The sequence below is a fragment of the Schistocerca nitens genome, chromosome 2 (assembly GCF_023898315.1).
Source record: "Schistocerca nitens isolate TAMUIC-IGC-003100 chromosome 2, iqSchNite1.1, whole genome shotgun sequence".
NCBI lineage: Eukaryota > Metazoa > Arthropoda > Insecta > Orthoptera > Acrididae > Schistocerca > Schistocerca nitens.
The window spans coordinates 205106494-205119055 of record NC_064615.1 but is presented as its reverse complement, the minus strand read 5'-3'; the positions used below and the strand labels follow the sequence as shown (position 1 = coordinate 205119055).

General features: G+C 41.6%; 1 protein-coding gene across 5 annotated transcripts in view; it reads right to left on the bottom strand.

Moving 5' to 3' along the window:
* Positions 1-661: 661 nt before the first annotated feature.
* The window catches only part of LOC126235908 (uncharacterized), a 634203-nt gene continuing 622302 nt past the window's right edge, over positions 662-12562 (bottom strand). For all 5 annotated transcript variants that reach the window (XM_049944857.1, XM_049944858.1, XM_049944855.1 and 2 more), the window contains 6 exons: positions 6922-7202; positions 6040-6250; positions 5598-5869; positions 3764-4077; positions 2963-3201; positions 662-2845 (listed from right to left, as the gene is read on the bottom strand). In XM_049944857.1, coding sequence (XP_049800814.1) covers positions 1151-2845; positions 2963-3201; positions 3764-4077; positions 5598-5869; positions 6040-6250; positions 6922-7202 — 3012 coding nt within the window. In that variant the 3' untranslated portion in view covers positions 662-1150. The remainder of the gene's footprint in view (positions 2846-2962; positions 3202-3763; positions 4078-5597; positions 5870-6039; positions 6251-6921; positions 7203-12562) is intronic.

Genomic DNA, 12562 nt, shown 5'->3' with positions numbered 1-12562 from the left:
TCAATGTAAATTCATCTACATCCTAGGGAAAGAAAAAACAGCAGCAGCAGGAAAAAGATTGGAAATTCCCCTATCCTTGATGTACTACACACTTACTCATGGACATCTCTACAAAGGTTGTGCTTTCATTTATATCTCTCATGTGATCGTTCTAGATGAAGACAGCAATTAAGAAATGTATGTAATAGCAACTGACTGTTTCCAGCACAGCTGATATTTTTCATGACTAATAATTACTACTATTATTTGTACCAAAAATTTAAATGCAGTTGATTGAATTACTGATATTTTTATGAAAGTATATTTCAGAAATATCTGTACACATGTACAAAAAGTCTTCACAATATTTATTTTATTTGAAATTTATATTCTTTCATCTCATTTTTACAGGAACAATGAGCATAAAGATGACAGTAAACACTATTAGTGATAAATGAACATTACTGAGTTATCATTACCTCAGCAAGAACTAAATTGTGATAAATATACATATTCTGCCTGAGAAATTTCTTCAATGTGTTATGAAGAATGGTTGACTGACTTCGGCTGACTAGTACCAGTGGCATGTACATTGAAGCAAATGTTCAGTTACACTTTAATACATTCATCTTTAACTCCACTCCACTCTGATGCTGATTAAAAAGAGAGTGAAAGTTTCAATTCAGAGTTGATACTTTGCAGGTACAGACTTTTTGAGAAAAGTATGTGTAGCTGCATGATTTTTGCAAGTGTTTCCAGTGTACCATATACAGAATTCTTCTGTGGAGTTCTATGCAGCTGTCATTTCCTCTCACAATTCCTGATACTCTAGCTACTGGAACACTTCAATTAACTTAATAGAAAAGATAATTAAAAATTTGACAGTTTTTGTATTAATAAAAAAATATTCTCCACACTGTGGATATTGAGTTACAGTACTCTCATATCAGCTCATTTAAGCTTTGTTATGTAATATACAATGATATCTGTTATATAAAAGTCTGTTACATTAAGTTCATAGAATGATACATATGTTATATTTACACTGCATGATAATTATTTCAGTCAAAATTTATCATTGAGTCACTCAGAAAGCACCCACAGATTTTACATTCTAACATAAATGTCTTTTATTTCAGGTACATGATTATTACCAAAATACAGCCTGCCTTCACACATATGATTCTTCCTCATCTGTTGAGTCCATTCGAAGTCTCTGTGTCGAATCTAGATTAAGACTCCTAGAGACCACATAACGCTCTGACTGACTGTTGTCTCCAAGGTGGTATGTAGTGATTGGTGCTCTGTAGCTTGGGATTACACTTGGGGGAGGTCTGTATGGAGGTGGCTGAACACCATTTGTGAACAACGTTCGGAGGTGGGAAACACTCCACGAAATTTCACTCTTCAAGTTTTTTTCTTGATCAGCCTGATTTTGTGTGGTATTACAGTCTTCCTCTTTTTGAGTCTTTTCTCCAGGTGGTGGAGGCAAAGATTTTGATCTTTGTGATGCTCTATTTGAAACTTCTTTCTGTCTTATGCGACCTCTACATTCCGAGCTCTTCCTTGGCACTTGTTCAGATGATTCCCACTGCATATTTTCATCTTTTGATGCATATGAAATCTGGGATGAAAGTTTACCTGAATTGGCCGGAGCCACAGTTTCCACATGAACTGGTGGAAGGTGACGCAGCTTTACATCGACAGAAGATCGCTTCGGAGGAAGAGGCGGTGCCGACGACTCGTGGAGAGGAGTCGAAGCTGACGTAGTTGCCGGTGCACTGACTCTTCGAAGTACAGAGGGCGTCGAAGAAAGTTTGTGTAGCTCAGAAGGTTGGTCTGAGTCACTCGAACTTTCCTCTCTAATATTAACAGGTGCCGCATGCACTAACAGTTCTGAGGGTGTAGACCCATAAGCATTGTCCCAAGCAGAATTTGCACTCGCACAGTCTTTACCACGTGAATTTGACCGTGACACGTGTGGAGTTGAATCGTCATCAGAAAGGGTGCTAGAGTCGTACGACCGGTCAACTTCATCTAGTACCGGTATGTGTGGTGTGGAGCGTGACAGGGACCAGTCTTCTACTGAAGCACGAGCTGCTCTGCGATGCCCAGTTCTCTGTGATTTGCTGCTCATCATTTGGATGTCACCTTTGAGTTCACAGTTTTCAACTGGAGAAGATTCCACCTGGGTGTAAGAAAGTACCGGAGATTCAGGTTCACTGCACAGATGGTGTGCCGATTTTGATCTCACTATCGGGGTTGGCGGACTCCGATGAGAATACACAGGATCCGAACACGGAGAGCTGTTAACAGGTGGGGGAGGTGGCGGTGCACGTCCTTTCCGATGCAGTGCGGGCCTCTTGTAGAGAACTGGTCCATTTTCCGTGTCATACGCACTGTGATCCCCCATATCATTCAGAAGAGATTCCTCCGACGCACTTCTCCTGATGAGGTTGGTTACATTTGTAGAGCGGTAGTTGTGCTGGTGCAGTCCGCCCACTCCAGAAGACGTGCTGCCACTGCTCGAGCCCGACTGGTGGCTGGACTTTGAGCTGGCCGGACTGCCAGTACCCCCGCTGTTGAGCCTCTTCAGGTGGGATCGTTGTCTGAACCAGTCTTGCCTCTGAAAGTTTGGGTTTATAACCCCTGGGGGTTGATTCGGACCCTGTTTCTGACCGGGCCGCGCATATATAGAATCTTCAGAAGACTGATTGCGACAACATTCCTGGACCCGTTCCTCCCAGCCACTGTACACTCTCACATATTCTCTTGTCGTGCTCTGGACATTTTGTACTTGAGATTCATTGTTGTGACCAACATTCTGTGCCGTCCCCGCTGCAGGGACTGAGTATGAAGATGTCACCTACAAAAAGAATACATTTCCTTTTAGTAAATGAAAATAACAATAGCTTTAATGTTTTAAGAACATTAAAAGAAAGCCACTTCTTGGCAGAGGCAAGAAACAAGCAATATCATTTACCTTATTATGAGAATGGATGTCGTAGCAGGCAGGCTGAGCAGGTGGGTACAATGCCCTGCCAGATCCAGAGCTGCTGGAGCCACTTTCCTCCTCATCAGGGGTATACAACTGGGAATCTGACATTGTAAGCCCAGAGTCCCTGCTCAGTGACATTTTGTCCTTGCGTGGTGGAGGACAAGGTTCAAGCAACTCCCGCTCTAGACTATCAATTGAAGAATCATCTCTTCGCAGGCCCCCTGCTGGAAAAAGGAATGCAGTTATGATTAAAAACGTGTTTTCATCTGAGACATTTTATTGTACAATGAAAAGATTCATCGATAACTTTTAACATTTTAAAAAACACAAATTTGCAAATAGAAGTAGCATGTATACCCACAAAAATTACACCTATGCCTATTTCATTATGGCTGATGAACATGAAAATGATGCAGTTTACTGCTTACAATTTTAACTGCACTGTATTCTTAAGTGGAAGCTTCTGAAGAACATGGAACTGATTTCACACAAACAAAGCCTAGCTGCTTTTTTTTTGCAACCTTATATTTTGAAAACTAAAAGGCATTATTACTGACTGGTCTGCTGAGATCTTTTGTTGTGCTCTTTAATTACTGAGCCTAGTTAAGTAGTAGTGTCATCATTACAATAACCACAAACTAACAGTCATGAGTTGCACTTATTAATCTGGTATAAATTACTTTTACAGAAAGATTTGGGGGGGGGGTGGGGGGGGGGGGTGGAGCAGTATTTCCAGTAAATCTGTACATCCACTATCTTGCACAATACTTAAAAATTTGTACTTACAATGGAGGCTATCCGATTCTTCAGCACCACTGTCTTGCCTCTCAGTGGGAGGCTCGCCAAGCATGAGAGGAAGGTGTGGGCCAAACAGGAGTTCTGCACGTGCTACAAGCAGTTCTGCCAGTGCTGGCACCGCACGTGAAGACGATGGCGTGAGTGTGGCTGGAGACGCAGCCCACAGAAGGCTTGGCCCCACACACACTCCCAAGTTTGCAGCTGTCATCAGGTTGTGAGCTGAGCGACGTGATATGTGGTGCAGAACACACACGAACATAGACAGCAGCAGTAGATTTGGCTTTGGAAGCTGATCCAGAACACTGAAATTAAGGAAGGAAATAATGATTTAACATCATTCCAACAATTCTGATCTCTTGTAATACACAATTATTTATGATAATGGAAAAACAATTAATTATGCCAGTTTTAATTTTGAACAATATTTCGAGGACCACCTCTCCTGAGATCATGATATAGTGTATGTGACTCCAGAAGTTCAATTCTGTCCTTCATACACTAGTGACTGGATAATTTACAACAACAAGGTAAATTATCTTCTTCAACTAATGAAAAAAATAATGCAACACTCACTTCCCTCCCCACAGAGTTTTACGGAGAAGAGCTATCTAAGTAACATTATATACAGTGTCTGAAAATAGTAGGCCTATTTTAACAATCAGATGAATCTAAGGGGACCTACACAGGAGTGATGGATATGAGCGAACTGTCACCAGGCCCACAGATCACACTTGGCTGGCCAAATTCAGTGATTGATTGCTGATCACATGGAATTCCCATGCAATCTGATGAACTGCACGTGATGTGCGACAATAAGGCAGCCTGGCTATGGCCTGTTTGTCTAGTTATTAAGTGTGATTGTGTAGTTTTGCTTCACTTTACCAACATCGAGTAATAACTTTACATTTGAATTTATAGATAATCAGGGAGCATGAATGACTAACAAGCGAAGTTTAAGCCAGAATTGCCATTTATATTACCAAGAAATACAAATATAAAATCACAGACAACTCTTAGAAATTTCAGCATTTAGCATTTTGAAGCTTGTGCTGTAGAAGTCGCATCTAGGGGAAAATCTAAGTAACAGTCATAATTTATTGCTCTCCATCTGTTGATATTGTTTTATTTGTAAACAATTACATGCGTTATTAAAGTTTTTAACTTCTAAATATAATGACATAGCATAATATTACGTGGGAATTTTAATTTAAATGTTTACGGCAAACCTATTCTACATGTGTACTCGAGTACTTTGTCATTTCATGTAAGTAGCCCTCCTTCACAACATTTACAACAAGAGTTATGGAAATTAGCAGTGCTGCTATTGACAACACTTCTAGATACAGATCGAGGTTGCAAAACTGTTGTGCAAATACTTGCAATTAATCTACAAAAATACTGAATGAAACAGCAAATGATGGTTAACAAATGAAAAACAAGTTGCAATAGCCTGCTGGAATGATGTACACTTTGCAGTTACCCTAATTAACAAATATTTTCTGCAATGTAACCTACAGTTCCCAAGAAAAGTGTTGGAAACAAGATTAATTAAATTCAATTCCCTTTTACTTATTTATTTATTACAGGTGTCCATGAGATAAAGATATCAACTGCCGTTGCTGCTCAATATAGCAATTCATTTTCTACAGCGGAACTTCTCGATATACACATTCATAACACTGGTAGAAATTGCTTGCATTTGGTGAAGTCGAGAAAAGTAACCTGTTGCAGCAATATAGCTTTCATCGAATCGCAGTCATCTGTCACGTGGGTGTGGGTCGCTTGAGAATAGTATCAGAATATGTAATTGAATACAAAATACCTTTTTATCCTCAGAAGTTTCTCTTGTTCATCTTGGCACTCAACTGCTTCCATCCACAATGGATACAGCGTAGAGCACAACAACGGATCAGGCAGGGAACGCAAGAAATCCTTCAATACAGCAGCTACAACAAGAACGGGCATATGCTCCAACCTGATATCTTCACCTGCATCTAATTTATCTCTGAGTTCTCGCACAAGACGAGCATTTGCTGACTTCCGGAAGATGCCTTGGGTAAAGGGCCCTTTCAGAAACACTTGCTGGAGCATTGCCTGCAGATTAAAGAAGACAGTCTAAATAGCTAAATCATAAGTAATAGAATCTTTAAAGCAACTTAAAGGCAATATATGCGAGGAAACTGACTGTAAAAGTGGTAGATCATAGTTTATTTGTGAATGAAGTAGAGAAATACTAGCATTACAAAACACTGCTCTATACACACCATCACAGGTCTTGGTAAAGTCTCTCCATTGCTAAGCCTGGCAAGAGGCAGGCCAAAGAGAGCTCCAAGCGGGCAGTCAGTGCAGTCTTCACCTTTGCTCATACTGCGCCTGAAAACCTGCCTGATACGCATTGGGGACTTCCGACTTTTCTTGCTGTTCTTTTTGTTTTCGGAACCTGAGGTAGCTTCACTTACTGGTTTCCTCTTGCTTCTGCAAGTACAAAAATAATTGAGACAGATTAGACTAATCTAGTATATAGTGCTAATGAGAACAATAAGTTTTACTACTAAATGGACAGTGAATAGAGGCTTTATAAACACACTGTGTACGTGTACAACTGGCACATTAAAGAACAGGTGTATGTGTCTCCCAGGGAGGAAGATGAGAAATAAGCACAATAATAGCTTCAAAATATCTTTTAGTAAACCTAATTTCCTTTCTTTCAGAACACGTCAGAACCCATATCAGTGAGCTATGGACACTGTAAATTATATTACAGCTATTCACGTCCACAGTTTATTTGTAATTATTTGAAAGGAAAATTCTGTAGATAAAACTGAAATGTTCCTAGTTTACCTTAGTGGGGCAACACTGTAAGGAGGGAAGGTTGAAAGGGGTGGGCATGTCACTTTGGCTTCTAGTTAAGAAGGAGCCTCCCAGTGTGAAGTAAGTGAAGAAAAGGATGTTGAAGGGAAAAGCATAAGAGATAGCACAGTGACACCTTCCCCTTACATACATCTCTATTTTAAATGTTTATATTGGCAGCAATTAGAATTTCCCCTCCTGAAAGTACTGGTCAACCATTATGTTTCCTTGCAGTTTATTTATAAATCACTTATCCCAAATACAAAGTATTATTACATGTGTAACTCTTAGCTCACCTGAGTATGAATTGGCATTTAGCTAAGGGATCTGGTCCATGCACATTATTGCAGTGATCTAGGTCAAATCCCTCTTCAGCACTGAGTCCGTCACGCAAACAACTGAGCTTGATGGCGAAGGGACGCTCGTGCCCAATTAGTGGGTACGGTGCTTCCTCCCGGGATGTCTTTGCCCACAATTGGAAGTCATCTGGGTCCAGCCCGCGCATCTCCAGGTGCTGCAGTGCAAGGCGGATGCAGGCACGAGCTGTCTCTTCCGGGCTCACACTGAATGTTTTACACTGCAAGAGAGATTCAGTTTTACTGTGTGCTCTGACACCTGTGGATCTTAGAACTAGTGCAATTTGCTTATTACAAAAAATAAAGTACTCATTAGCATGAAATGTAAATACGAAAACAGGAACAAAAAAAATTGATAATCTGTTTTAATATATTGATCTGACTTGTTTTCTTTTTTCCATCAGTCAGTCAGGCTAGGTAACTACAGGTTCGAACAGAAACTTGTCATGCCATACTAATTATTATTACACTCCCATGCAATTAAGTTCACACTTCACAATGACAATACCTTGGCACTTAACCCAGTTATATTTTGCCTGTGTGCTTGTGGAAGAGTTTTGTTTCCCTGAATTTGGCTGGCAATGGCATCAGCATATGACTGTCACAGGTAATGCTCCAATAGCCAAGCCACCAGTTTCAAATACAATACAGTGTAACTCAGTTGCAGCAGCAGTAATCTTTGGGCTATTGGTGAAATTCCTTTCAGTTTTTAAAGTAGTGCTCACAGGTTTGGAATGTCTCAGGAGATACTGTCACTTGTGATCTGCGACACAAAACGGGTTCGAACCTGATACCTTATAGTTTAATGTACCAATGCATTTTTGGGTCATTTCATTAAGATGTTGAATATACCGCCATAGCACCCTGAGAACGCAGATACCTGGGATAACCGAGCGAGGTGGCGCAGTGGTTAGCACACTGGACTCGCATTCGGGAGGACGACTGTTCAATCCCGCGTCCAGCCATCCTGATTTAGGTTTTCCGTGATTTCCCTAGATCACTTCAGGCAAATGCCGGGATGGTTCCTTTGAAAGGGCACGGCCGATTTCCTTCCCCATCCTTCCCTAATTCGAGCTTGTGCTCCGTCTCTAATGACCTCGTTGTCGACGGGACGTTAAACACTAACTTCCTCCTTCTCCATACCTGGGAAATATATTTGTTATGAGGTGTTCTACAATCATCTCCAAGCGAGCTGCGGAATTTTATCTATTGTTTCCTTCGTTCTTTGGACTACTACCGCAATGTACGTTGACTCGACCACAGTGCTGCGAACTGTGTAGTTCCCGCACCGGTAATGTGTCAACAACAGATTAACAACCTAAAACCAATCCGTTGTCTGCCTAAAGTAGAAAATATATTGACGCCTCCCAAACAAGCAATTATTATTATAACCACGAACAGACAGTTCAAAGAGAAGTAGTTCTGGATCGGCAGAAGTCTGTCATTTCGGCTCGCTCGTTTTGTGCTCTCGTCCGCTGCCAATGTCAGCGATCTTATCGAGAATATCGTTGTGTCGCATAGTAATACATCTATTGATGAGTGACGTAATGGTTTCTGGCCCATCCAGGCAGCGCCCAATACACAAGCGAAATAAAACTGAAGGCTTCTGCTTTATTCTGGGTAATCTATTGAGTTTTGCCCGAGCATGGGAGGGTTAGTACGTACTTGTATAATATGAACTACTTACTGAAACGACGTGAGATAGCGTAAAACATGTGTTATGTGCAAAATTATAAAGGGCCTGTCGCATTGCAAGAGTCAGTTTCTGACAGGACCCGACAGAAGTAGGTAGAAATTTTAGAGGAACGCTTTGTCGTCTCAGTTGTTGAAAGTGTTCGAACAATAGTCGAAAAGGTTCGTGGTTCGAACTCCGGGTACTCGTACAATCTTTTCCGTCAGGTAAGGTCACCCCTAACTTGTTGCATATCCCCAGGCGAACAGTAGATGAAACTCTGCTTTTTCACTTTACCGTCTACGTTTCACCTCTCTACAAGGCTACTCTCCAAACAAATGCCATCAGAAAATACTTCTTTAACATTTATATTAGATGATTTTTTTTCTTTTCTTTTCTTTCAGGAACGCATTTATTGCTACAGCAGGTTTGCATTTCTACAGCGTCTTTATTTATGCCACGTTAGTTATTGTTCTTTGCAAACGACAGAACTAGTCAACTACGTCAGTGTCTCATTTCCTTATCTGATTCCCTCAGCATCACATGATTTAATTCGACTACATTCCGTTACTCTTGTTTTGCTTGTATTGGTGCTCACTGAATAAACTCTCTTTAATACATCCAGTACAGTCACCAGGTCCTGTAAGTCCTTTGTCGTCTCTTGATAGAATTGCAGCGTCATCGGCAAACCTTTTTAAGTTTTTGAGATGAATTAAATGCACTAAAATGAGACGACTTAGGATAATTCTCATTTATTGTTCCTTCTCAGTCGCAGATTTTTCTTTAAATTACATGTTTTGATCACTCAGATGATGTGAGGGACCAGTCATGCTGAATTTTCTGAAAGAAATTTCCGCCATTTGACTTCATTTATTTTACACAATCGTGATTTCGGCCTTAGAAGCCATTCTCAAGTGCATGTTGCTATGTTAAAAATATGTCTGAACTATTCCTGACCTGTCATCGTCGAATAAACGTGGAAGGTACATAATACGGCTGATAATGTGCACAATGAGAAACCATTAACATACAGTTTGGATACTTCACAGCTAATATGTTTCTGTGGTTTCTGCGACCTGCACTGATCACTTTTGTTCATCAAGTGAAAAGAAGAAATGAAAGCAGCTTTTAAGTACGCCATACTGTATGACAATGGTTTTTCATTGTGCACATTGTCAGCAATATTATGTATCCTGGATATGTAATCGTATCCTGTAATACAACTGGTCTATAAGACCAAAGTAATGTTCTATCGACGATGATACGTCACGAACAGGTGAGACATATTTTAGCAGTTCACCATGTACTTGAGAATGGCTCCTAAGGCCGAAATCATGATTTTCTAAAATAAGAAAACCGTTAACCGTCAAATGGTCGATTTTATTTTTTTAAAAAAAAGAAGAAAATACCATCAGATCATCAACTGATCTAAGTGGTTGTTGAGAAACCCGTCTGGTCTACTCAGAACCACATATCAGAGCACTGTACTCTTTATGTTAAATAAAACTTGTCTTCAAAATGAGACGAAATTTTGAAGAGAGTTTTCACAGAAGCTGCACTTGCTTTACAATTATTAAAGTTATTTAAAATCCATATTTGTATTTGGTGCTTGCAAAGACGGTTTTTGAATACCTTTAGCAACATTATATGACTGGATCGTAATTCCATTTCTAAATTTCTCTTCGTCGCCTTTTAATCCCCATATATCAATGCCTGGCACCCTTTCTGCCTATAAACTGTCGTGGAACAAATCGGGCGCTGCGCGATTCCGAGAGTATTCAGCTTGCAGGTCTGCTCGTAAGAGCGCAGCACCGCAGAGTGCAGCCCGACATGCGGTTTCTGTTTTGCAGACTACAGCTTGGCGTAGTGCGGTCCCCTGGCGATGTTACGTTTGCTGCGGTCGGGAGTAGACAGCCCGTAAAAAGGGAGAGGAGACACTGCGAGACGAGCAACGTCTCAATTCCGCGCCGCTCTGGAACCTACGTGCCTTCATCCCCTCTCCTTCTCACTTAGCTTCTTTGTAGGAGAGCGCTCCTGCCTATGTGAAGGAAACTGGAGGCGAGAGCTAGAAACAGCTTTACTGCCTTAGTCTTCTCTCTTCCAAGAATGGAAAACAAGATCTTACTGTCCAGTAGCACCACTACTGTTCTCCGTAGCCGCAGTACTGTCAGGTGCACAATCACCCCGGCTCTGACGACACCATAGGAAAAGACACTCATTACTGGGAACGTTCTGCTGGATATGAACTGCCACTGTCTTACAGTTCGCTCCTTGCGAATTTTGCGGTGAATGTCTACTTGCATAGTGAGGATAAACGATGAGTGCATGTTACATTTATATTTGAAATTGTCTCCTTTTCAGTCATCATCGATATCCTCACTGGTTTATTACCGCCTCCCCTCCATTTATGACTTCTTTCCCTGTGCCAAGGAAGGAGGGAGATTGGAACGTGGCGTAATCCGATGTAGGAGCACAACCATTTTTTATTTTTTTTATTTTGTTTTGTTTTGCTTTGCCTGCCACCTCTTCGCTCCACACGATTAATGGACGACTGCACTTCAATCCATGTCTTCGCCGCAAATTTGGGTGGTCTCCCTCCAACGGTACTCGAGCCAGTCATGTCTCGAGTCGAGAAACAACCGCCTCGTACGATCTTGGCTGCAGTGGCAGGCACCACTACTCCGAAATAATTGGTAATTGGTATTGTTCAGCCACTGTAAATGTACTTCATATAAAGCAATATGGCGGTTCGGGACATAATATGGCTGATAATGTGCACATTGAGAAACCATTAACATACAGTTTGGCTACTTCACAGCTAATATGTTTCTGTGGTTTCTGCGACCTTCACTGATCACTTTTGTTCATCAAGTGAAAAGAAGAAATGGAACTGCCACAGCAGTTTGTTGACACTCACCTCATATGATTAAAAATCAACAACACATTGGCAGAGTTATTTTGTGAACGTCACAAATATGTTACTAGCGTTTAGTGTTTTTAATGGTTGAGCTGAATGTTATGGCTGGCTCTGAGCACTATGGGACTTAATTTCGGAGGTCATCAGTCCCCTAGAACTTAGAACTACTTAAACCTAACTAACCTAAAGACAGCACACACATCCCTGCCCGAGGCAGGATTCGAACCTGCGACCGTAGCGGTCGCGCGGTTCCAGACTAGCGCCTAGAACAGCTCGGCCACCGCCGCCGGCAGCTGAATGTTAATCTGATTATGAAAGCTTATTATATAACGAAGTGCAGTTAAGAGGTTGAACGCTAAAACAGGTGAAGTGTAAATCCCGCTACCTCATATCCGACAAATAGGTGATACTAATAAAAGTACTCCTAATAACACGCCGGCTGCAGTGTCGTCCTCGGCCAATGGCGTCATGTGGTGCAGTATGGAGGGACACAGTTAGCACATCCCTGTCCCGGTCGTCGGGTTTCTTGACCTTGGATACTGCTCCGTCAGGTAACTCCTCAGCTGACGTCGCGAGGCTGGTTCCACCCTGCATCAGTCCAGTCCTCCCACCAAGGAAAAATCCCTGGCAGTACCGGGAATTGAACCCGGATCCCCTGGATGGCACCTCAGTCGCACTGACCACTCGGTTACACAGGGGGACAGTAACAACAACATTACTACTACCTGTACTGCCACCACACTCATGTTGAAACAGCAGAAGATATTACCTCCAGTGGTGTGCAGTACCGAAACTGGAATAGAGTTCCCTACAGGCGCTAGCTGAGCTTCCCAAGGCAAGTATAACCAACTAATTCAAAAGCTCCAGCCCCCCCCCCCCCTCCCGCCCCTCACTTGTAGTTTTGTAGACCTGCTCCTCTTCATTTCAAAGTGACTATAAGACCAATTGTGTAATTGGACTGAAGAGTTCCTAGATAACAGAACGCAGCAATG